This window comes from Gekko japonicus, unplaced genomic scaffold (assembly GCF_001447785.1).
Source record: "Gekko japonicus isolate JY-2015 unplaced genomic scaffold, Gekko_japonicus_V1.1 scaffold639, whole genome shotgun sequence".
In the NCBI taxonomy this organism is placed as follows: Eukaryota; Metazoa; Chordata; class Lepidosauria; order Squamata; family Gekkonidae; genus Gekko; species Gekko japonicus.
This window is the reverse complement of record NW_015176471.1, coordinates 775,113-801,349: the sequence shown is the minus strand read 5'-3', so window position 1 is coordinate 801,349 and position 26,237 is coordinate 775,113. Positions and strand designations below refer to the sequence as shown.

The 26,237-nt window shown below is 47.8% G+C and overlaps 1 protein-coding gene across 1 annotated transcript in view; it reads left to right on the top strand.

The window, feature by feature from the left end:
- Positions 1-24,618, top strand: part of DENND4A (DENN/MADD domain containing 4A) — an 85,102-nt gene extending 60,484 nt beyond the window's left edge. Inside the window, exons 18-30 of the mRNA XM_015427140.1 lie at positions 4-34; positions 496-645; positions 1,168-2,264; positions 4,958-5,171; positions 9,010-9,104; positions 12,317-12,492; positions 12,605-12,730; positions 15,549-15,762; positions 19,476-19,730; positions 19,845-19,962; positions 20,667-20,829; positions 23,706-23,770; positions 24,136-24,618. Coding sequence (XP_015282626.1) covers positions 4-34; positions 496-645; positions 1,168-2,264; positions 4,958-5,171; positions 9,010-9,104; positions 12,317-12,492; positions 12,605-12,730; positions 15,549-15,762; positions 19,476-19,730; positions 19,845-19,962; positions 20,667-20,829; positions 23,706-23,770; positions 24,136-24,272 — 2,841 coding nt within the window. The 3' untranslated portion in view covers positions 24,273-24,618. The remainder of the gene's footprint in view (positions 1-3; positions 35-495; positions 646-1,167; positions 2,265-4,957; positions 5,172-9,009; positions 9,105-12,316; positions 12,493-12,604; positions 12,731-15,548; positions 15,763-19,475; positions 19,731-19,844; positions 19,963-20,666; positions 20,830-23,705; positions 23,771-24,135) is intronic.
- The last annotated feature ends 1,619 nt before the right edge of the window (positions 24,619-26,237 follow it).

The following is a 26,237-nucleotide window of genomic DNA, read 5'->3' as shown; positions in this document are numbered from 1 at the left end:
AAGGAAGAAAAGAAAGAAAGTGACTCAAGCTCTCGTACGTTTCCGATGTTAATACCTAGCTTGTCGTCTCAGAATTCTGGTGCTCGGTATCCGAAATGGGTTCGTTTTTTGATTCCCACTTAATGTAATGCATCCTTCTCGGAGACGGTTTCCCCCGTCTGCGTAGTGCCACACGCAGCCCACAGTGCGGATTTTCCCAATCTAAATTGCCCATTCCAAAACTACGATTAACTGTTCATCCATTGCAGGAATAATTGCAGCTTTGGGGGCAATTCAGATTAGGCAAAATGTTGTGTAAGACACCCCTGGCACCACTTCTCTGGTCCAATTTGGAGCCTCCGCAGCTGCCTTTAAACGAAAATCAAAAGGTCAGGAGATCTGGTTACGGAGCTCTTGCATCCCGTGCCAGTGGGCTGTGGGGAAGTGACCGACAGTGTAAAAAAGTTTTCGAAGACTGACATCATTTTCCTTATATTATTTCTTTGTTGATAACAGTGTCAGAAGTGGAAAGTGGAAAAGGGAGTGGTGACTGCCTCCCTGCGTTAAACTATCAACATTCCAACAGCGTTAAGCACACGTCAAGGATCGTTCGTGTTAAGAGTGCCGTTGGCAAAGCTGCGGATCTAGCAGGAGATGTTGACACAGGTAAAGAGATTGAGAACCCTTAAATGTTTTGGTTTGACAATTTGGTGAAGCGGTTAGGAGCGCGGATTCTAATCTGGGAGAACCGGGTTTGATTCCCCATGCCTCCTCCACATGCAGCTGCTGGAGTTACCTTGGGTCAGTCACAAGTTCTCTCAGAGCTGTTCTCTCAAAGGCAGTTCTCAAAATAGCTCTCTCAGCCCCCCACACCTCACAGGGTGTCTGTTGTGGGGAGGGGAAGGGAAAGGAAATTGTAAGCCACTCTGACACTCCTTTAGGTGGTGTAGGGCAGGGTATAAATCCAGTCTCTTCTTCTTCATTTATTTTGTAGTAAGAGAAGAATCCCATTAAATGCATTCGTTTGTACAGTAGCCAGGTTTATCTAAGAAATGGCGTAAAATAAGAGTCATCCCAATCTGTTAAATAGTTTAGTAAAAGCATATAGTGGCTACTTCTTGGCTACTTTGCTTTGTGATTAAAGTAGTCGAAGTTCTCAGGGTCTGTGTGTGCTTTTTCTTATGTCAGAAAGCCCTGCAGGGTTGCTGTTCTCATCTTGTTTAGAGGATACCAACAAAATGAGAGTTTCCAAAGCCGGACACTTACGAAGCAGGCACTTGAGTGCAGCCGAAGCAGACCGCAGACGGATGGTTTGGAGAAACAGGAATCGCAATCTGAGCGGAGACACCCTGTTGGAGCTCATGAAAAACCGAATCAACCAAGAAGCGAGTCCCGGAGAAGTTGTCCAAAAACTAGGCGCAGATGCGAAAATCCTTTCTAAAGTGTTTGAGAAGAGAATAAGGCCAAAGACTCTCAACATCAGACCCTCTTCCTTGGCTCCCAATAAGAAAGGGGACGTGGATAAAGAATCCAGCGATGAGGACGCGCCCTCCGAGAACAGTTTCACAGACAAGACTGAATCCCCGGTTATATTTGATTTAGAAGACTTGGACCATGAGCCCGTCTCGGCAAAAACTGTAAAGCCATCAAACAGGATGCCCAAGAGGATTCAGCGTGCCATCAGCTTCCCGGTCAAAGCAGCTGAGAAAACCGACGTCGAAACTGGGTTCGATCCACTCTCCTTGCTGGCTGCTGAGACAAAAAAGCAGCCGGAGGACGAGGAGGAAACCGATGATAAAAGTGCCTGGACCCCATCTGCCAGGCGAGATTTAGCTGAGGAAATAGAGGTGTATATGAACAATATGAGCAGTCCCTTAATGAGCCGCACTCCGAGCATAGACTTGCAAAAAGCGTACAATGACAAGAACACCCATAAAAGCAGTCCGACTCCAGCGCAATTCTGCCGGAGGTCTAGCCTGCCTCCGAACTCACCCAGGCCCGTGAGTCTTCCCAAATCCAAAAGCTACCAGGTAAAAAACGAAGGAAGAGCGAGAAACAGACTTTGGTCCTCTCCAACATTCTCTCCGAGCAATCTAGCGAGGGGACAGTCCGAGGATATGACCGGCACAGTGACGCTTGCTTCTCCGACCTCATTCAATTTGGATACGCTGCTGACGCCTACCTTTGATGTTCTAAAGAGCAGCATGTTTTCTGCGGGGAAAGGGGTTGCAGAGAAGGCCAGCAGGTGGTACTCCAAGTTTACGACATACGCGGGATCGTCAAAGGTGAGTTTCAGTGACACTGGGGGTTAGCAGCGATGTGGCGAAAAACAAAATGGTCCAGTGAAGAGGTTCAGGAGGCTTTGCCCCTTATTGAATCCTATACGGTCCACACGCAGGATCATACAGGGGAAGGGTGGTCTTTTAAAATCACAACATAGAATTGGTGGGCCCACGGTGGCAGTAGCAGCCTTCAGAGCCTCAACTAGCCCAGTCTCATAAGAGCTGGGAAGCGAAACAGTGTCGGCCACGGTTAATACTTGGATGGGAGACGGCCAAGGAAGACTGGGGTTGGTATGTGGGGGAAGGTAATGGCAAACCACCTCCGCTTATCTCTTGCCCTGAAAACCCCATGGTTATGGGCAGGGGTCATTTCCTGCAGGAGCACACAGGAGCGGAGCTCCGGCAGTAAAGAGCCCAGGGGGCGGGCACATGCCACAAGCCCCACCCCCTGCTCCCAGCAGCCCTCTGTCAGAGCAAGAAGCAGCCAGGTAAGCTGCAGAGCTCCCCCCCCCGCCCCCCAGTCCAACACAGTCCAGTGGCACCTTAAAGACCACGTTTTATTCAGGTACAAGCTCTCCCTCCTCTGCGAGGACAGATCTGCACGTTCCCCCCCCAATAGCTAGCAATCCAAAACAGTCCAGTGGAGCCTGAGCGGTGGGTGTTGCCTTCTGACACACTTCCGGTGATGTCAGAGGTGTGTGGCATATGCAGATAAGTTATGCTAATGAGTTGTGCTAATGAGCTCCCGCACCTCTTTTTCTACGAAATGACCCCTGGTTACGGGGTCACCTTGAGTCGGTTGTGACTTGATGGCACATTGTTATTATTATATGGTGGCAGTAGCTTAACATGTATCGTTGCTAGGTGAAGTTAATGATATGGTGGCTCCATACGGGTGGAATGAGCTTCCAGATGACATCAGGGCCCTGGGGACCTCTCACAGTCCCTCAGGGCCTGCAAGACGGAGCTCTTCCACCAGGCTTTCAATTAGGAGCCGCACATAACAACAGCAGCGTGTCAGTCCCTCCCCCTGGATGTTCCATTGGCAGCCTGTGCCCGCCAGCAAAACCAGAAAAGATAGGCTGAATTCCAGCTGTGGCCATTCCCTTTTGTTTTAACCACCGTGTCCTGCTGTGACCGCTACACAATTCTATGGTGTTATCGTTACCATCTATTCTAGCTCTAGCACCTTGCACTGTATGTCTAACTGCATGATAAATTAAGATGTTATATGTGTTGCTCTGTGTATTTTATACTTTTATGTATTTTATGTAAGCCGCCCTGAGACTGTCTCGGCGGGGAGGGCAGGATATAAATTGGATAAATAAACAAACAAACAAACCTGGGAATGGGGACCAATGCTCCCTCTAAGCTGTGGAGTCTTGTGAGCAAAAATTCTACTTGGTGAGCTTCTGGCATTAAAGTTGTGAGCGAGCAATTTGGCTACTGCATAAATCAGTTTGCTCTGGAGCCGTCCTTCCTGAGCTAAGACAAAAATGTGTGAGCCGGAGGCTAAAAAACTGTGAGCTAGCTCACACTAACTCACCTTAGAGGGAACTCTGATTGGGGACTTAATCTAGGAAGTCCCTAATCCAGGAGCTGTGGTGTCCTTCTGGAATTCTTTCCCATTATTCTCTTAAGCAGTGATTCTGTTTATCGGGGATCATTAAACTTTTTTAAGACGGCGAGCAACTTTGGAATTCTGACACAGCATGGTGGGTACAGCCACAAAATGGCTGCCACGGGAGGCGGAGCCAGCCACAAAACAGCTGCCTCTGCTTGCCTTCAGTCACACAGTGAAGGTCCTTGTGCTGTGGTGGCAGCTGCTACCAGGGCAATGTTTTTAAAAGCCTGCACAAGCAATCAACTCTCCAGTAGCCTATCAGAAGCCTTGCTTGGCCAAAGGCCAAGATGGCCCCGCCCACTTAACAAAAACACTTGGTGGATACCAGGAAAGGTGTCAGCAGGTGCCGTGGTGGCCACAGGATGCCTGGGGGCACTGTGGTACTTGCTGAGGGGCTTACTGGTGCCCATTTGCTTTGTCCCCAAAGCAAAGTCCCAATCGCGGCTTTTCCTCCGCTTCATGGGTCAAGAGAATCTAGAAACAGCTGACTTCATAGTAGAAGGATGTCTGGCTTGCCGTTTCCCAACATTTTGTGGTTGGCCCCAAGTGCCCTACGGCAGCCATTTTCTGATTGGCCCTGGCCGACCATGGGCAGTCGTTTTTGGGTGGCTTTCAAAATGAAGGCCTAATATGTCTTTCACAAAGAAGTAAACATAGCCGTGAGTCAGGCCGTTTGGCACTACTGCTCCATTAAACATCTAACTTCCCCTTTTGTAATTAATAAAAGTAAAATTTCAGTTTTCAAAGCAGTAGAACAAAGTTTAAGTTCACTGGCACCCTTAAGACCAAGAGCTTTTAATTTGGGGTATAAGCTTTCATGCGCATGCACAATGAAGAAGTGTGCATGCACATGAAAGCTTCTACCCAAACTTCATTGGTCTTAAAGGTGCCACTGGACTTAAACTTTGTTCTGTTGCTTCAGACCAACATGGCGACCCACCTGAATCAGTGTTCACAGCAGTCAGCTTTGAGGAGGGCCAGTTTCATTCCTTGGTGAGCCTTGGAGGTAACCTTTCTTCCAAATCATTTTCCTTTTGAAGCGAAGAAAGCAGCTGATTGTTCATCTTTTCAGGATCAAAACTCAGACCGAACGAGTGTTTCATCCCTTGGGGCCCTGGATTCAGAATCCGCATCTCTGACCGATGAAGACATCTGCAACGATTCTGAAAGCGCGTCTTCTCCTCAAGAGAACGTCTCTTCTGTGCTGAAGGGTATTGGCCTAAGTAGAACAAGCCTTGAGAGTTCAGCTTCCCATACCGGCTCATCGAAGCGATTCTCGCAGTGTGGTAAGAGGAGTTTGGTGTAGTGGTTAAATCCGCGGACTCTAATCTGGGAGAACTGGGTTTGATTCCCTACTCCTCCACTAGCAGCTGCTGGATGACCTTTGGCAAGCCATAGTTCTGTCAGGGCTGTCCTTGAAAGGGCAGTTCTCTTAGAGCTCTCTCAGCCCCCCCTACCTCACAGGGCATCTGTTGTGGGGAGGGGAAGGGAGAGGAGTTTGTAAGCTGCTCTGAGACTCTGCGTGAAGTGCGGGGTATAAATCCAATCTCCTCCTCCTCCTCCTCCTCCTCCTCCTCCTCCTCCTCTTCTTCTAATTTGCTTGGCTTATCCTGGTATCCTTACACACCAAGGTCTACTGCACTGGACAAAAGAGTCATGTGTGTAGTCTCTGGTTACGGAGAACAGAACATCCCTCGTTGAGCGGCTCGTCCCATCTCTTTCAAGAGGCAGGGCTTCCACGTGCTTTAATAACAACCTTGATTGATCGGAGGAGTCCTAGTATAGCAATAGCTACGTGAAGGAGTCACACGAGACAGCTCTCTTGAGGGTAGAGAAATCTGTCTGCCTTTCAAGGCAGCAATAGTTTATTTTATACACACTCTGCCCCCCCCCACCACCCACCGTGAGGTGAGGCTGGGGCTTGCACGTAGAGAAACAGGGGAAAACAGATACTTTCGGGGAGGATGCTTAAGGATGCTTACATAGTACAATAATTAACGAGCTACCCTTAGCTTTAAAATGCCCATAGGTACAGGATGTGCAAAGGTCAGGACTCTTAGTAGATCAGGGTAACTGATCAATCCAGATGTTTACAGAGTCTGGAAATGTGGGTTAAAATCAGGATAGGTGTGCCTTATCGCTGACCCTTGCCCACAGCTACGGTTGCCAGCTCCGATGGGAGACTTTGGGGGTGGAGCCTGGGGAGGGCGGGGTTTGGGGATGGGAGGGGCCTCAGCAGGGTACAGTGCCATACAGTCCGCCTTCCAAGGCTGCCATTTTCTCCAGGGGAACCGAGCTCTGTTGCCTGGAGATCAGTTGTATCTCCAGCCACCCCCTGGAGGTTGAAAGGAAACAAACAACCGTGATGTCTTGTGCCAAAAAAAGGTCTTCACAGACTTGAAAATTCTTTTTCCAGTATTCAGTTCACTTGGAGCAATTCAAACGCCATCAACACCCACAAACCGTGCCTATTACATCTCGTTTCGTCTATAACTTTATCAAAGTGGGTGGCGTTGAAACACCTATATAATATTAATCCATCTGGCAATCATTCTAGCCATGTCCCCGGTAACACTCATCAGATCCATTAGTGTGGGTTATTAATCCATTTGATGAGTGTTACTAGGAGACAGTGTTCCCTCTAAGCTGAGTTAGTGTGAGCCAACTCACAGTTCTTTAGCCTCTGGCTCACACATTTATGTCTTGGCTCAGGGAGGAGGGCTCCAGAGCAGACTAATGTATGCAATAGCCAAATCACTCGCTCACAACTTTAAGGCCTTTAGCTCACAAAGTAGAATTCTTGCTCACAAGACTCCGCAGCTCAGAGGGAACATTGCTAGGAGATAGGACTAGAATGGTTGCCAAATGGATTACTATTATATAGGTGTTTCAACACTGCCCACTTTGATAAAGTTATACTCGAAACGAGATGTAATAAGCACGGTTCGTGGGTGCTGATGGCGTTTGAATTGCTTCAATTAAACTGAATATTGGAAAAAGAATTTTCAAGTCCGTGAAGACCTTTTTTTGGCACAGTACATCAAGGCTGTTTGTTTCCTTTCTACCTCCATCCCGTGATCTCTCTCTTTGGTTTGCACCGCCTGGAGGTTGGCAGCCCTAGCAATAGCTGATCCCACTGCTCTCAAAGTGCTCGTCTTTATCCTCTTATAGGCATCAGACTGTGGAACCCCCTCATCCCAATTTGGTTTAGGAAGTTAAGTACCAGGGAGGCGGAGAGGAGAAGAAATGGGTGGGACATCAGATCTGGAAAATTGGCAGGGTCGACTCCGGCAAGTCCTTGGATGGGAAGACCTCCTTGGAATACCAGCAGTCGGGAGGTGGGGGCAGGCTTTGTTCAGCCACCTCTCTGAGTATCCTCCAGGCCCCCAATAGGGGGTCAGTCACCAGAGGTCAGCATGACTTCCGGGCGCGCACACCCACGCGCGCACACATTTGCCGCTAGACAAATCAAGAGGAGAGGGGGGCATTCCACTGTGATCCGTCAGCTGTTCAGCCCCTCCTTCAGGGAACAGATCCATTCTGGGTCAAAACAAGAAGATCCCAGGTGATCCTTGAGTGCATCTTCTCAGCCCTTTGAAAATGCTGGAAGACGACATGCAGGGAGCCAGTGTTCCCTCTAAGCTGAATTAGTGTGAGCTAGCTCACAGTTTTTTAGCATCCAGCTCACAGGTTTTTGTCTCAGCTCAGGAAGGAGGGCTCCAGAGCAAACTAATTGATGCGGCGGCTAAACCGCTCACTCACAACTTTAACGCCAGCGGCTCACAAAGTGGGATTTTTGCTCACAGGACTCACAGGACTCCACAGCTTAGAGTTAGAGGGACACAATTCACATCAGGGCCACCCAAGAGGAAAGAGGAGGAACTCTTCCCCCTCCCCCACCCTACTCCCCATGTGGCCTGTCCATGGAAAGCCAGCCCTCTTCCCCTCTGCTGCTGTTACACTTCAAAAGATAGTCTGCCAGTCTTTGAGGGCCAATAATTGCATGGGTCAGTTTTGATCGGGGTTTGAAAACGACTGTCAGCATTTATTTGGGGCTCTACGTTCTGATGATGTAAAGGAGGACATCCTGATTCACCTTGGGCTGGGTCTGCACTGGGAACTGGTCGGATTCCCTCTGCAGGCAGAGTAATTAGAACCTGGGGTTGACTTTCTGTCCTGTGGGTCTTTGCTTTTCTCTTCCTGACCTTTATTAATACTAATAACATACCAGAGCTGTTGTTCAGGAAGGGTGAGTTGAGTTTTGTTCCTCTGCTTTTGAGGCTAAGGCGGCAGATCCTCCCCGTGGGGGTTCCATAATCCCTTGGGAGTCCTGCCGTCGTGAAGGGACTGTGGCTCAGTGGCGGAGCACCGCTCGGCATGCGGAAGGTCCCAGGTTCAATCCCCGGCATCTCCAGGTAAAGGACCAGGCAGCAGGCGATGTGAAAGGCCTCTGCCTGAAACTGTAGAGAGCGGCTGCCAGTCTGAGTAGGCCGTACTGAGCTTGAGAGACCAAAGGCCTGACTCAGTAGAAGGGAGCTTCATTTAGGGAGGGTCCTTGGCTCAGTGGTGGAGCCTCTGCTCGGCATGCGGAAGGTCCCAGGTTCAATCCCCAGCATCTCCAGTTGAAGGACCAGGCAGCAGATGATGGGAAAGGCCTCTGCCTGAGACCCTGGAGAGCTGCAAAGAGGGGCCGTGGCTCAGCAGCAGAGCATCTGCTTGGCATGCAGAAGATCATGGGTTCGATCCCTGGCACCTCCAATTAAAAGAGCCAGGTAGGAGGTGATGTGAAAGACCTCCACCTGAGAACCTGGAGAGCTGCAAAGAGGGGCTGTGGCTCAGTGGTAGAGCATCTATTTGGCATGCGGAAGGTCCCAGGTTCAATCCCCAGCATCTCCAGTTGAAGGACCAGGCAGTAGGTGATGGGAAAGGCCTCTGCCTGAAACTGTAGCAAGGCGCTGCCAGTCTGAGTGGATAGAACTGATCCTGCTGGACCAAAGGTCTGATTCAGTATAAGGCAGCTTCAAGTGGATCCCACCCAAGGATATACTCTGTCAGAAGCCAGGAAGAATCCTCGTTTGCGAGCCTTGCCTTTGCTTCCCCAACATCACGTGTCCTGTCTTCCAGGCTCTCTCTCAAAGTTCCCTTTGCCAGACAGATCGGACCTGTTGTCATCCTGCAGTACAAGCAGTGCAAGCATGTTCCAGAACTATGCAATGGAGGTAAGGATTCCCTCTTTTTCAAAATGGGGGGAGGGGGGCAGAACAAAAAAGGTGGCTTTCTTGAAATTTCCTAGGGGTCACTTTAGGACACTGTCATACATCTGAGAGCAAGCTCTTGGCTAATAATCTAAAATCCTCATATTAATGGAAGAACCCTTGCTAATTGTTCCTAAGGAGCCGATCATTACCGTTCCAATGAACAATCATCGGTTCCTGCTGGCAGGCCATTAGAAGGGGGGGAGCGGGCAAATCTATCATAAATGCATTTGTCGGCTCTATAAACAGATTACATCAGCTGCTAATTTGTTGATCTCCACCATGCAGCAGAACCCGCACAGCTGCTTTTCCTTCCACCAAGGCAGCTAATTAATTTTTAGGGGCAGGGCTGTGTCCTTGACAGCACCTGCTGAACGCTGGAAGATATGTGTATGAATACCTTAAAGCGCAGAGCGGTCAGGATCAGAGAACGAAGCGCGAGGGTTTAAAGCCAGGCCACTTTGGGGGAAGGAACGGAAGAGGGCACACTAAACAGGGCGCTGCTTGCTGATCTGTGTATACCTTGGATCTAACTGCGTTGTAGTTCGGTAGTTTTGGTGTAGTGGTTAAGAGTGGCGGACTCTGATCTGGGAGAAGTGGGTTTGATTCCCCACTCCTCCTCCTCATGAAGCCAGCTGGGTGACCTTGGATCAGTCACAAGTTCTCTCAGAGCTGTTCTATCAAGAGGAGCTCTCTCAGCCCCACCTACCTCACAGGGTGTCTGTTATGGTGGGAGGAAGGGAAGGCAATTGTAAGCTGCTCTGAGACTCCTTAGGGTAGCGAAAAGTGGGGTATAAAACCAACTCTTCTTCTTCTTCATTGCAGCTTAATCACTGGGAGCCGCTGTGGCTCTCTATGTGTCTGTCTCCTTGCATGGATTCCCAGTGCAAACAGGCATCTGGTTTTGATTGTCACATTCCTTGCGCTCTGTTGCAGGGATGCAGTGTTCCCTCTAAGCTGAGTTAGTGTGAGCTAGATCACAGTTTTTTTTAGCCTCCAGCTCCCAGGTTTTTGCTCAGGGTGGGTGGCTCCAGAGCAGTGTTCCCTCTAAGCTGAGTGAGTGTGAGCTAGCTCACAGTTTTTTAGCCTCCAGCTCACCCATTTTTGTCTTAGCTCAGGAAAGACAGCTCCAGAGCAAACTAATTGATGCAGGAGCCAAATAGCTCGCTCACAACTATAAAGCCAGTAGCGCACAAAGTAGAATTTTTGCTCACAAGACTCCACAGCTTAGAGGGAGCATTGCTCCAGAGCAAGCTGATTTATGCCATAGCCAAACTGCTCGCTCACCACTTTGATGCCAGTCGCTCACAATGTAGACGTTTTGCTCACAAGACTCCACAGCTTAGAGGGAGCATTGGTTAGGAGGCGCTTGATGACGTACTGTCTGCCTGGCTGTCCAGCTGAAACCCTGGTTGAAGTGGTGGAGGGGGGGGGTCCTCAGTTTTTTTTGGGGGGGGAGCAGACTCCCAGGATGGTAGCTCCGTGTTGATTCCAGTAGCCGTGCTGAGTCTCCCTTGCCTGGCTGTGCTCAGGACTTTACGGCCCCCGTGGTAATTATGAAACTGTCCCAGGCCGCGTCGGTCTCAATCCAGAAGAGAGGTAGATTCCGGTGGGCAGAGGGCTCTTTTTGTAGCAGGGACTCCTTTGCATATTAGGCCACACACCCCTAATGTAGCCAATCCTCCAAGAGCTTACAGAGCTCTTCTTACAGGGGCTACTGTAAGCTCTTGGAGGATTGGCTACATTAGGGGTGTGTCGCTTAATATGCAAATGAGTACCTGCTACAAAAAAGAGCCCTGGTCTGAAGCAACAGGACAACGCTTCGTGCTACACAAGACAGGACGTCTGCTGGGTTTACCTTTCTGCACTGAGCCGTTCTCTGACAGTCTTGAACTGAAGCCCCTTGTTTTATTTTCTTATTTATTTCCTTCATTTGTATCCCAGCTTTCTCCCCAGTTGGGAGCCGGAGCCACTTCCATCCTTCTTCTCACCTCCATTTTATCCTCACAACAACCCTGTGAGGTAGGTTAGAGGAGACTATGTGACTGGCCCACGACCACCCAGCAGGCTTCCATGGCAGAGGCGTTTTGAACCTGGGTCTCCCAGATCCGAGTCCGACACTCTAACCCATACACCACACTGGCCTGTTGAAGCCACGGCTGGGTCCTGCACTTCCCTTCACCTGATGTAGATGACACATGCTTCCCAAGTACTTAACATGATTCGGCGGGGGACGAAGACGTCTTCCCAGGATCATTCCTGCGGGGACAACAGACGTGCCGCACCATGCCGTCGCCAGGAAGTGATGCCGGGCGACACTCTGGCAATGGGGCCAGAAACTCGATGGTACCATCGAGTTTTCAGCCTTATTGCCAGAGCGTCGCCCAGTGTCATTTCCTGGCGACGGCATGGTGCGTTACAAGGAGAAATGTTCCGGCCGGGGAGCATGTGTCCCCCACCGGATTGCGGTAAGTACTTGGGAAGCCTGAGATGACAGGTTAAGGTGGTCCTGCCTCACCGACTAATGCATCTCTTTGGTTTCCAGAATCATCTCGTGGAGTTTGTGATTCACAGCAGTGACTCTGTAGAGCTCAGGCACTCGATGGGGTTTTCGCCTGAAGTCCTTTCCCTCCCTGTAGAACAGCAGTCCCCAGAGCAGTGCATGGAGGAGGTGCTGTAGAGCTCACCAAAGTGTTCCCTAGACCCCGTTTGCTTTTTGAGCCTTGGGAGTGAAGGGGCTGCCAGGGGACAGGGAAACCGCGTTGAAATCTGCCACGTGGAAGCCCCATTGCGGCTGCGATTTATCAGCAGCTGCAGAAACAGCAGGGAAACGAAACCACACAAGCTTGGCTCCATGCGGAAAACATCTTTGATTGAAGATAGATTCAGGTGGATAGCCATGTTGGTCTGAAGCAATAGGACAAAGTTTGAGTCCAGTGGCACCCTCAAGACCAACAAATTTTAATTCTGGTATGAAAGCTTAAAGGTGCCACTGCACTCAAACTTTGTATCTTTGATTGAAGTAATGGGGGGGGGAGACTATTTAGACTGGGGATAATGGTTGTAGGCATTCGGTCAAACTGTTTGCTGCTGTGTTGCACAAGACTAATTTTTGTCCTTGCCGATGAAGGCAGAATTATCGCAGAGGGTGTTATAAATCAAGCCCTTTCCCACAGGTCCTCATCTCGAGCTGTTCACGTTGTCGAACCTGCGACTGCCTGGTCCACGATGAAGAGATCATGGCGGGCTGGTCGGCGGACGATTCCAACCTGAACACCACCTGCCCTTTCTGCGGAAACCTGTTCTTGCCTTTTCTGAACGTTGAAATCAGGGACCTCCGTGGCCCCGGAAGGTAATTGGCTGTTTGTCCACTGGATTCTTGCTTTGAAGTATTTCCCAGTACTAGTTGTTGGGGGTGGGGGAGAGAAATCTTCTAATCACATGGATGTTTACACGTGTCATAGATATTTTCTGAAGTCCAGTCCATCTTCGGAGAACATGCAACTTCCGCCGCTGCTTTCAACCCAGACTGCAAAATCCTCCCCCTCTGATCCTTCAATATCTGCTCAGGATGGCTTGCATTCAAACAGGTAAACACAACACGTTTTGTCATGTGATTACTTTTTTCTGGATTTGCTTGAAACAAAGGTCACTTGTCTAATCTTACTGTACATTCCAGCCTGAAGCCAAGTCTGGAAACAGGATGCTGAATTATCTATCTATCTATCTATCTATCTATCTATCTATCTATCTATCTATCTATCTATCCATCCATCCATCCATCCATCCATCCATCCATCTGATTTCTACATTAAAACAATAAAAACAGTTAATATCATAAAAACAAACTCCAAAGGTGCTACATATATGCGACGGCAAAGGCTGTCCTAATCGGCCGCATTGGAGTCTGCAGTGGTTGTACGGCTGATGTCTGGCTCCTAGACGCCTTGTTCCTCCGCATGGGCGCGGACATTGGAGCAGGCAGCCAGGATGGATTACAGGGCCTAGCTTACCTGACTGACATTGAATAATTTAATATGGCATCTTACTCAAAACGCTTGGCGGAAGAGCTCTGTCTTGCAGGCCCTGCGGAATAGGGATAAGGAGCTCCGTCTTGCAGGCCCTGCGGACTAGGGATAAGCACAGGGCCCTGATGTCCTGCAGGAGCTCATTCCACCAAAACGGACCACAGCCGAGGAGGCTCTAGCCCTGGTTGTGGCCAGTCTAACATCTTTAAGGCCGGGGAGGGGGAGGAGATTTTGAGATCCTGAATGCAGTACTCTCTGGGGAACGTATGGGGAAAGGCGGTCCCTCAGGTATGCACGCCCCTGGCCGTATATGTTATGAATTGTATGGGCTGTTGCCTGATGCAGCATGGCAGTATTTCTGCAGAAAGAGCGACAGCAAAAATGTAAAACAGTCGTGTTTTTTTTAAAAAAAGGAATGAACATCCCATGAATGTAGCTGCCTTATACTGAACCAGACCTTTGGTCTGTCAAGATCAGTGTTGTCTACACAGGCTGACAGCGGCTTTCCAGGGTTTCAGGTGGACATCGTCCACATCGCCAGCTACCTGATCCTTAACTAGAGATGCCGGGGATTGAACCTGGGACCTTCTGCATGGCAAGCAGATGCTCTGCTGCTACTGAACCATACCCCCTCCCCTTGGAGACACATTATAAAACCACAATATCTCTGTTGTTAAATGGTTATTATTAAAGTTTTTTTAAAAAAAAATTATTGGTTTTAACAACTTTACAGTGTGCAACAGAAGCAAAACAGTAATTACAGCACAACAAGACTTAGCCGTAAACCATGTTCTATCTAACTACCGTGTTTCCCCGAAAATAAGACACTGTCTTATATTTATTTTTTCTCAAGAAGACACACTAGGGCATATACCACAAATGCATAGAAATCCTGCTAGGGCTTATTTTTTGGGTAGGTCTTATTTTCGGGGAAACAGGGTAGTAACTATGTAACATAAAGTATTTAAATTTGTCAGTTGGGAGGGGCTATTCCTTTGGGTTAACTCATGGGTGTGCAGTGTTTTCGTCTGTTTATTCTGTTTTTTTCCTCTATGTTTGGTGTAGTTTGTAGAGAGCCAGTTTGGTGTAGTGGTTAAGTGCGCTGACTCTAATCTGGGAGAACCGGGTTTGATTCCCCACTCCTCTACTTGCACCTGGCTGGATGACCTTGGGCAAGCCGTAGTTGTGACAAGAGCTGTCCTTGAAAAAGAGCCGTTTCTATCAAGAGCTCTCTCAGCCCCACCTGCCTCACAGGGTGTCTGTTGTGGGGAGGGGAAGGGGAAGGCGTTTGTAAGCCGTTCTGAGACTCCTTTGGGTAGTGAAGGGCGGGCTATAAATCCAATCTCTTATTCTTCTTCTTCTTCTCATGTGGGTAGCCTATAAGTGTAACCATTTGTGATATATTTGCCTTGCTGGTAATATTTCATTCGTTGCCATGTACTCTAGAACCGGTGCCCATAGCCGAACAAATTTGGAGTATGTTGGAACATTCCTGTCGTTTGCTCTATTTAGTGAATCTGTGACTTTAGCCATTAAGAACTGGTCCCACATCTTTTCTTGCCATGCCAATAAGATTGTTATTGTTAACGTTTTTTTGGTTTTTTTTTAAAGTTTTTATTATTGCATCCAAAGTAAATTAAGCCATGCTTTCACCAATAACAAAGATACAACTTCCTGAGAATGCAACTCAATAACAGTTATAAACTAAATCAGTAGATATTACAAATCGTCACATTTTAACAGAAGGACCTTCTAAAAAGACATAAATGTATTATTTCATGGGGTTAATGGGGTAAAGATTACGAATCTCGTCTCTACTTGGCAAACCTTAGTAATACTGTCTTATAACGTTAGCCATTTGTGATAATGTAAGTTTGCAGGTAAGATATCATGCGAGGTGAGATAAGAGAATATTGGGAACCAAATTGACTCAAATTTGGAGTTGATTGCCTGGGAAACCTGTGTCTTATGCATTTTCTCTGTAATTTTTGCCATCACGAATTGATCCCAAACCTTTTCATGCCAAATTGCTAGTGTTGGCGGCAAAGAAGATTTCCAGCAAGACGCTATTGTTAGGCGAGCTGTGGCGAGGAGCAGTGAGATTATTTCTTTGTTTCTATTATCTAACTCGGAATCCCAGTGTTAACGTTTTGATCAGTATGGTGGTAACCTAAGCTCAGAGTTGGTAAGTCTTTGGGGAAGTGGGTGCCTGGGGGGGGGAGCGTAAGAGGAATGGCTCGGACACAGGAGGAAGAGCCGCAGTGCCCATTTCTGCTTAAATTGTTAGACTACCGTTCGTTTCCTCCCTGCCTAGGACCTTGCATGTTATACGCCTGCCAAATAAACAGACAGAATAAAGTTAGTGTGCTGTTATTTTCAGCAACTCAAAACAGCCTGACACCGCCTGCGCCAGGAGCATTCAGATCCCTTCTGGAAGAAAACAGGGGGCCGCCGCCAGGAGCGAGCACCTCAGTCCCCCCCTGTCGAGAAGCATCGGTGCCTGTGGCCCCCTGGAGGCGGAGGACAAGGAGAGCTGCAGGCACAGCCACATCATTCCCACTGGGAGCCTGCCGACCACACTGCAGGGCACGGCGGTGAGTAGCCGGTTCTTCTGTGTTGGTTACGATCTGGGGTCATTTCGTAGAAAAAGATGTGCAGGAGCTCATTAGCATAATGTATTTGCATATGCCACACCCCCTGACATCAGGCTCCACTGGACTGTTTTGGATTGCTAGCTATTGGGGGGGGGACGCGCAGATTTGTCCTCGCAGAGGAGGGAGAGCTTGTACCTGAATAAAACTTGGTCTTAAAGGTGCCACTGGACTGTTTTGGACCGGGGGGCCTCTGCAGCTTACCTGGCTGCTTCTTGCTCTGACTGAGGGCTGCTGGGAGCAGGGGGCGGGGCTTGTTGCATGTGCCCGCCCCCTGGGCTCTTTACTGCCGGAGCTCCGCTCCTGTAGGAAATGACCCCTGGTTATGATTTTCATAACAACCGTCACTTCTGCTAGGCAAGGACTGCCTTTTTGCAGTGGGTGGAAATAGTCTTGCTCAGAAACTAGCTAAAGGAGGGAATCTCCTGGTGGGTCGCACTTTGGGACACGTCACAATCCCAGAAGGAAACATTACCCCATGCAAACCGCTGGTCATTCCAGGAGGCAATACAGAAGAAAGACCTCAGTCTCTATGCCGGGGGTGTCAAACATACGACCTGCAGGCCGGAACCAGCCTGTCTAGGACTCTTACCTGGCCCATGTGCAACTGATTACCTTTATTACTAGATGACAGAGGCTATATGCATTTCGTCCCTGTATACTGTTTACAAGATCACGCATGGGATAGAGCAGGTGGAGAAAGAAGTACTTTTCTCCCTTTCTCACAATAACAAGAACTCCTTGTGGGCACTCCATGAAATTGCTGAGTGGTCGGGTTAGAACAGATAAAAGGAAGTCCTTCTTCACCCAAAGAGGGATGAACACATGGAATTCACTGCCACGGGAGGTGGTGGCGGCTACAAGCATGGGCGGCTTCAAGAGGGAACTGGATATGGAGCAGAGTTCCATCAGTGGGTATTAGCCACAAGGTATAGACAGGAACTCTCAGTCTGGGGCAAGGGATGCTCTGTATTCTTGGTGCCTGGGGGTGGGGGCAACAGTAGGAGGGCTTCTAATGTCCTGGCCCCACTGCTGGACCTCCTGATGGCACCTGGTATTTCTGGCCACTGTGTGACACAGAGTGTTGGACTGGATGGGCCATTGGCCTGATCCAACATTGACTTCTCTTGTGTTCTTATAGGAACCCTCAGTCTTGGGCAAGTGATGCTCTGTATTCTTGGTGCTTGGGAAGTGGGGCAACAGTGGGAGGGCTTCTAGTGTCCTGGCCCCACTGCTGGACCTCCTGATGGCCCCTGGTATTTCTGTAGCCAAATCCAAACAAAACAGACCTCCCAGTAATCACACAGCCAAGGAAACAAGACAAAACTGGGGCCAATATAGAACCAATAATACACTCTGAACCATGAGTAGTATGCTAGATACAATTGCTTTATACTAGATAGTTACTATAAAGTATACAAAATTTCCCCAAATATTTACAACAATAAGAAAACAATAGAATATCAGTGGCTGCCAACAGCCCCAAAATAACAGTGGAATTCCTAAACAGTTACTGTTGGCAGTCAAAAAAGTAGAAGGCTTAATGAGCTGAAAGCTACTGGAGCTTGACGAAGCAGCCGGCTTACACTTGGTTTCGTCTAGTGACTTCCTCATAAGCAGCTTAACTGTAAGATAAAATCCATAACAATACATAACAATACATTTCAAGCAGAATTGAGCATGGCACTTAACACAGTTGACAAATCCACAATAAGCATTTAACACAGTTGTCAAACCCACAATAAGGATTAAGGTGAAGGTATACTACCTGTTGTTGTATATAAGTTTTCTTAATATGTGTATTTTCTTGGTTTTTAAGATACTCCTCTAGAGTTGCTACCTTTAATATAGGGACTAGCCCTTATTTCCTACAAGATAGAAGTATTAAGGTTTAGTACAGTTATATAGTTAATTGTATGATGTTAAGTTAAGTAAGGCTATTCTACTTAGTACCCACCTTGGACCATATCTCCTATGGGACCTGTCCTTGATAGACTAAGCTTCTTAGCCAAAGGTCTCTCTGTTCAACTGTTACATGTTTACCATATATATCCTAAGTGACACCACCTGCAAGTTCCTATTAAAGAGCCCAGCAATATGGGCTTAAAGTCTGTATGTTTTACTATTTCATGTATATCATATGTATCTTAAATGATGTATAACAGAGATATCATTTATAAAAAACATGTATAGTCTATAGCTAGGTTTAATCCCTTAGGATATTGTGTTTGTAGTTTATGTATCCAGAAAGCCTCACATCTTTCTAAGGCTTTTATAACATCCACCTTACTGTATTTATAGGTGTTGAAGGTTTCAAGCACTAGAAATTTAAGATCATTACAGCTGTGTCCCTGATCGACAAAATTTGGGGCTGTTGGCAGCCACTGATATTCTATTGTTTTCTTATTGTTGTAAATATTTGGGGAAATTTTGTATACTTTATAGTAACTATCTAGTATAAAGCAATTGTATCTAGCATACTACTCATGGTTCAGAGTGTATTATTGGTTCTATATTGGCCCCAGTTTTGTCTTGTTTCCTTGGCTCCCTGGTATTTCTGGCCACTGTGTGACTCAGAGTGTTGGACAGGATGGGCCGTTGGCTTGACTCAACATTGGCCTGATCCAACATGTTCTTATGCTCTTAATCTTTAAGGCCCCTTGGATCCGTCCCCACAAAGACTGCAGACAGTCCCCCTGTGACTCCACAGGAAGGATGAATAAGCAGTCGCTTACTCTCCCAAGGACAGCTCTTCTTAGCCGAATACCCTCGGTCTCCCCAGCATGGAGAGTTGCCGGCTCTGGGTTAGGGGAATTCCTGAAGATTTGGGGGTGGAACTTGGGGACCGTGGAGTTTGGGGAAAGTGGGGGCCTCAGTGCGGCACAATGCCATAGAGTCCACCCTCCAAAGTAGCCATTTCCTCCAGGGGGAACTGATCTCTGTAGTCTGGAGATCAGTTCTAATTCCGGGAGATCTTAGATAAGATCTAAGATAAGCATACGGAGCAGAGGTCCATCAGTGGCTATTAGCCGCAAGGTATGGATACGGACTCTCAGGCTGGGGCAGGTGATGCTCTGTCTTCTTGGTGCTTGGGAAGAGGGGGGGGGTCAACAGTGGGAGGGCTTCTAGTGTCCTGGCCCCACTGCTGGACCTCCTGATGGCCCCTGGTGTTTCTGGCCCCTGTGTGACACAGAGTGGTGGACTGGATGGGCCACTGGCCTGATCCAACACTGGCTTCTCTGATGTTCTTACGTCCTAGTGCTAATGAGTAATGGGCAGTGGATGCAGGAGGGTGGCAACAAGGAGATACTGTAGGAAATACTGTAGGAATGTCAATGTTTTAAGCATGTTCGTATTTTGAGTAAAAACTAATATTGTCTCCTTTATAAACTTCATATCTCCAGTATCTGGCATTACCTTTAATTGCCACATATGGCCTAGCTCGACAAAGTGACATTTACATCAGATCCGCCCCTTGTAATAAATGAGTTTGACACTTCTGCTCCCTGCCCTGTTGTTGGCCCTTTGGTTGAACTGGTTGGCCGTGGTGTGGGACAGGCCACTGGAATAGATGAACCGTTGGTCTGATCCAGCAGGGCTCTTCTGGTGTTCTTAAGTGTTTATTTTTAATTTTTTCCTCCCTGTTTGAGCCACAGGACCCTTTGGGGCTGGAGTGGCGCTTCCCTAGCCCGGAGCCCATCACGGTTCCTTACCTGAGCCCTCTCGTCGTATGGAAGGAGCTTGAAAGTTTGTTCGAGAACGAAGGGGATCATGTGATCACAATGGCGGACTTTGTCGACCACCATCCCATCATCTTCTGGAATCTCGTGTGGTATTTCAGACGCCTGGACTTACCCAGCAATCTGCCGGGATTGATCCTGCCCTCCGAGCATTGTAATAAAAATTCAAAGGTGTGGAAAAACTGAGTTTCCGGACTGGGTACGGCGCCCGTTGGGGCTCGCGTCGGCTGCTCGCATTTCCTAGGTGCACATTTGCAGACCTGTCTTTTGTGTCTTCCTGCTCAGATTCCCCGAAATTGTATCTCAGAGGACAGCAAATATGTTCTCATTCAGGTGTTGTGGGACAACATGAAGCTGCACAGAGATCCAGGCCACCCTCTTTATATTCTGTGGAATGCTCAGAGTAAGTTGTTTGCATCACACATCTGGAAATAGCCTGCTTTTTAGAAATAATTCTTCTCCTCCCCACCACCCTGCCCCCCTCAGTTTCCACATCTCAAAGTGGGAGTATTGATCACACCACTCTCTTTGTCTTGCAGGTCAAAACCACACTCTTGTGTTTGAGAGTGAGTGTTAACGCTCAATCTTGCTAAGGCTAATTTTTTTTTAACCATTTTTTGTGTTGTCAGTCCTCTTTTTGTGTGTGTGTGTGTCTTATACTGTAGTTTCTTAGCTTGCAACATACCTGGGCAAAAATTTATTTTCTATCCTGTCTGCGTAATTTGTAAACGTTTGTCTTATTTTATTTTTCCAAGATAAATCATCGCAGTCATGCTGGTGATTGCAGAGTTTGTGCGGGGGCTCATGGAAGGCATCTCAGTGAAACCGAGACCTATTTCAGCCTTGGCTACTAATAACCCTTTGGTTTCTCCTAATATGCTAGTGGCCAGAGCTCTCCTTGTGTGGCTGGAAGCGCTTTCTTTTTTGTAACCCTTTATTCCAATTCTGTCCTTTCCTGACATCTACTCAATTTGATTTAGAACCAGTTTGAAAGGTATCCTTATTTGTACCCTTTAGCTGTTATAATTTTTTTCCTCTGGGGCTTTTGTTGTGGTGGTTTTGTTGCAACCTTAAATATTTTTCTTTATGTTTTTCCCATTTCCGCAGCTCAGAATTACCCCATGGTTCGCTTGCTGCAGAACGAGGACAGTTCGTTTAGCCACGAGCTTTTAAGGAGCATGGTGAAGAGCATTAAGATGAATGACGTCTATGGCCCAATGAGTCAGATCCTAGACAGACTGAACAAATGCCCGCAGATTAAAAGGCAAAGGTAGGGATGTGTTTGTGTGTTACATGCTGCTAGTTTGCTATAGTGGTTAGGAGCGGCAGACTCTAATCTGGGAGAACCGGGTTTGATTCCCCAGTCCTCCACATGCAGCTGCTGGTGTGACCTTGGATCAGTTACAAGCACTCTCAGAGCTGTTCTCTCAAGAGCAGTCCTCGAAAGAGCTCTCTCAGCCCCACGTACCTCACGGGGTGTCGGTTGCGGGGAGGGGAAGGGAGTTTGTAAGCCGCTCTGAGACTCCTTCAGGTTGTGAAGGGCAGGGTATAAATCCAATCTCCTCCTCCTGTTCTTCTTCTCCTTTCTCCTTCTCCTTCTCCTGACTTATAGCAACCCTATGAATCAATTACCTCCGAAATGTCCCCTCGTCAACAGCTTTGCTCAGGTCTTGCAAAGGGAGGGCCTTTGTGGTTTCCTCGATTGAGTCCGCCCATCTCATGTCTGGTCTCCCTCCTTCCCTGCTGCCTTCAGTGTTTCCTAGCATGATTGTCTTTTCCCGCGAGTCTCCTCGTAATACAATAGCCTTAGTTCAGTCATTTTAGCTTCTGTGGAGAATTCAGGCTTCATTTAATCTAGAACCCGATGCAGTCAAAAAGAGTAGGCAAAACCCATGTTGTTATGGCGAGAAAGGCATTCAGTCCACCGTACAGAGCAGCAGCCCTCAGTTTTGCCCAGGAAAGCTGCTGCAGTTTCATGGGGTGTGTGTGTGTGTGCTGATGGGTTGAATTTATAGCATGCATTCAGCACCCCACCTAACTCATTATTTGTTCCATCAGATTCTTACCTCTATTCTGCCTTAGAATTAAGAATCCCCCCCCCCCAGTTTTAGGTGGGTTGCCGTTTTAGTCTGCCGTAGAAGAGTCAGCTGCAGTGGCTCAAGTGGTTAAGATGCTGAACTGCAGGTTGTGGAAGGTCAGTAGTTCAGCAGTTCGAGACCCGAGTGCCGCGTGACGGAGTGAGCTCCCATCTCTAGTTCCAGCTCCTGCCAACCTAGCAGTTCGAAAGCAAGAAATTGCAGGTAGATAAATAGGTACCACTTTGGTGGGAAGGGAACAGCGTTCCGTGCGCCTTGGTGTCTAGTCATGCCGGCCACATGACCACGGAAATGTCTTCGGACAGCACTGGCTCTTCGGCTTTGAAACGGAGATGAGCACCGCAACCCTAGAGTCGGATTCGACTGTCTTTCGAGCAAGGGAACCTTTACCTTTTTAGAAGAGTCAGAGTTCAGTAGCACCTTAAAGACCCGCAAGATTTCCAGGGTAGAAGCTTTCAAGAGTCGGAGCCGTCTGACGAAGGGAGCGTTGACTCTCCAGAGTTCCTACCCTGGAAATCTGGATGGTCTTTTAAAGTGCCTCCGGACTCGAATCCAGCTCTTCTGCCCCCCAGTGGTTATTTATTTTTATGCCATCCATCTATGTAGCGCTTTTATCCAGTAGTGTAAGCGGGGGGGGGCAAGGGGTGGTATTCACTGGTACGCAGTACCGCCTTCTTTTAGGAGGGGCTCTCCCAAGTCCGGAGGAGGGAATGAAGGAAGAAGAGATGGTTTTCATTCCCTGTTTTTCTCTGCCCTACGGCGTCTCAGAGCGGCTTACAATTGCCTTCCCTTCGTCTTCCCACAACAGGCCCCTTGTGAGATCAGTGGGGCTGAGAGAGGCCTGAGAGAACCACAGCTAGCCCAAGGTCACCCGGCAGGCTTCATGTGGAGGAGGAGTGGGGAGTCGAGCCCAGTTCTCCGGAGAAAGATCAAGATGGGTAGCCGTGGGTCCGTCTGCCCGTAGTACTAGAAAAGAGCAGGAGTCCAGTAGCACCCTAGGAGAATTCTGAAGAAGTGAGCGGAAGCTCCTACCCAGCCACATATTTTGTTAGTCTTTAAGGTGCTCCTGGACCCTTGCTCTTTTCTACTGGCTCTCCGGAGTAGAGTCTGCCACTCTTAACCGCTACACCACACTGGCTCTCAGTTGGTGGAAATCACTGCAACCTTATCTGTGAGTCCTGGCAGCTCTTTTTTTCTTTTACAAAAAAAAAAGCACCAATCCTAAGCCGAACAAAAAGAGCCGGTCTCTGTCCCCCAAAGCTACCACCTTTTAAGCATATGTGTATTCATTATCATTTTATCCTGCCCTTGCATGGGACTCTCATGGTCTCCCGCCCTGGGGTCTTGTCAGATCCATGCTCCCTTAACTTCTGAGTGCTGTAGCATTAAGCTCTTCCATATCGTTCACTGAACCCCTGGAGCTTAATTCGACCTCTAACAGCATTGCCAGTGTTCAGCACCTATGATCATCTTGTTTAGGAAAGCAACAATTGTTATTACAAAAGTATTGTGGACAGGGGTCATTTCTGAGAAAAAGAGGTGCAGGAGCTCATTAGCATAACTCATTAGCATAACTTATTTGCATATGCCACACCTCCTGACACAACCAGAAGTGTGTCAGAAGGCAACACCCAAAGCTCAGGCTCCACTGGACTGTTCTGGATTGCTAGCTATGGGGGGGGGACGTGCAAATCTGTCCTCACAGAGGAGGGAGAGCTTGTACCTGAATAAAACTTGGTCTTAAAGGTGCCACTGGACTGTTTTGGGCCGGGGGAGCTCTGCAACCTACCTGGCTGCTTCTTGCTCTGACTGAGGGCTGCTGGGAGCAGGGGGTGGGGCTTGTTGCAGGTGCCCGCCCCCTGGGCTCTTTACTGCCGGAGCTCCGCTGCTGTGCGCTCCTGCAGGAAATGACCCGATTGTGGAAGATCACTACTTTTTGAGTGCATCGGAGAAGAATGTCCAGGTTACCTAAAATGCACTACCTAGAGCTAATGTAGGACCTGGTTTAGAAGAACTAACAAATAACACTTTCTAATTGTATCTTTCTTAGGAGTCTGTATAGAGAAATATTATTTCTCTCTCTTGTGGCTCTTGGAAGGGATAACATTGATATAGGTAAGCCGTCTGTTGTGTTCTCTGTTTATAAAAGTGGTTGCTGCAAACAGCCGGTTCAGAAGTTGTAAAGAACGTTGGTAACGTGTAGCTGATTCTACAACCGTTATTAAGATGAAGGGCAGGCATTTAAGCCAAGTAATGTCTCTTAACTGAAATGAGGCTTGTAAATAGCTACTCACAATGTAGCAAGGAGGAAAGGTAGCTTTAACTTGGCTTCTCTGTTTTTCAAGGGCCACAAATTCCACAGATATATATTGGCACGTTGGATTAGTAAACTCCATAAGAGTCACTTGTATGTTCACTTTACAGCATGGCTTTCTTATAACTCTTATAACTGTAGGGCTTTCTTTTTCCAATTCCTGCAGATGCTTTTGACAGAGAATACAAAACGGCGTATGATCGTCTTACAGCAAATCAGGTCAAAAATACCAACCACTGCGACAGACCTCCGAGTACGGGAGTGGTGGAATGTCGGAAGATTTTTGGGGAGCCATACCTCTGAAAAGAAAGGATTGCTGCAGGGTCCGTGTGTTTGGAAACAAAATACTTCTCAAATGTTCTTCACTTTCTCCATTTAAAAAGGGACCCCCTTTCCCCCCCCACCTCTTGGGGCATCGGGATTTCTGGGTTGCAGGGGGAACAGAATAATAGCAGAGCGACTGATGAATAGCAAGCCAAAGATGGCTCTCTCTCTCCACCTTGATGTCGTCTACAAGCCACTTAGTGGAGAAAACTGAACAGTCCACTGAAGAAAGCCGAGGCAGAAACGGACCAAAACTGTGCACTAGTCTTTGCACGGACGAAATCGGCTTTGCAAAACTGTTTACACTGAGCGGTCAAAGTGTTACCGAGCGCAAACCAGAGTTGTATAATAGCAGATTTTAAATTATTTATAGTGAGTTCGTATTTTTTTAACTTTTAAAAACTGTTATAATGAATTAAGTGATCCTGTTGCAGAAGCAATACTTTTGTCCTCTCTCGGAATATTGCTGTTTATAACAACTGATCTTTTTAGCAGGAAGTCCTTTTTTTTTTTAAGCAGCATAGAAATTTCAGTGCAGTTCTAGATTACCTATTGGGCATCCACCAAAAACCCCCACCGTGAACATAATTTTGGCTGACAGGTCTAGCAAACTTGTATGAAGCTTTAATGGTTGTTTGGCACTTTGAAGGATTCTGTGTGGAAACTGCGGTCGTTCTCTGTCGAGGTCCCACTGCATTCATGGGCAATCCATTGCAAAGGCCAGGATCCAGGCAGACTTCTAAGCATGCCCAAGGGCATTTGTTTGCCCAGGTACGTTTTTGGGCCGCAGGTATTACAGTCTGCTTTGGAAAGCCTCTGCAGTGTCAGTGGAGTGTTGCCCTGGGGGGAGGGTAATGCCGGCTTTTCCCCCAAACACACACACACACCTCCAGTGCCCTTGGACTCTGACAAGCCATTGTATGGTTCTTTGAATCCCAAAGCTAGAGGCTCGGGAGCAGGAGAGGTATAACATTTCTATGTAAAACAGAAAACAGTGTATGAAATTTGTGGGTTCAAAGTTTCAAAACAGAAGATAGCAAAGTCGTTGCTATAGCAGTTACGGTAAAATAGACATATAACCTACCGGTAAGATACACTCTGTGGAAGATGTATTAGAGATTTTTGTTTTGTTTATTTCCAGACAGCACAATGACTTCTTTTTATTATTCCTAGGCAGAGGTTTAGAAATGCCAGGAACTGGTGGATGCAAAAATGTTCTCTGTCCATTTTCCTCCTTCCCCAGTGAGCTCCGGGCGGCGCACTTCTCTCTCCCCTCCCCTCTTCCATTTAATTTGCACATGTGTGTGGTGGTGTCCAGTCTGTGGCCTTCCCTTCTGGCTCTTCCGTCTTCCCGTTCAGATCCAGTCCTCTACCTAACAGCCAGCGCCATCCCTTAGCAGCAGTCGCAACAGAGCCAGTTTGGTGTAGTGGTTCGGAGCGCGGACTATAATCTGGGAGAACCGGGTTTGATTCCCCACTCCTCCTCCACATGCAGCTGCTGGTGTGACCTTGGGTCAGTCACGCGCTCTCTCAGAGCTGTTCTCTCAGGAGCAGTCCTTGAAAGAGCTCTCTCAGCCCCTCCTACCTCACAGGGTGTCTGTTGTGGGGAGGGGAAGAGAAAGGAGATTGTAAACTTATTGTGGAAATCATTTTCTGGCTGCACCCACCGTGCTGCGTCAAGGATTCCAAAAGTGCCCACAGACTCTAAAAGGTTGGGGACCCCTGGTTTAGAATAATGGACAGAAATCTTGTAAAGGTTTTCTTCTCTTTTTGAGGCAGATAATGTGCAATCATAGCTGAAGTATTCTGGGGGGGACGGACCCTAACCAATTTAAATTACCGTAATAAACCGTGATTATAAAATCAGATTTCATTTTGCAGGACAAAGACTATTCCCCAAAATCACAGAGACAAAGTGATTAATTTCCAGATATCACATTCACT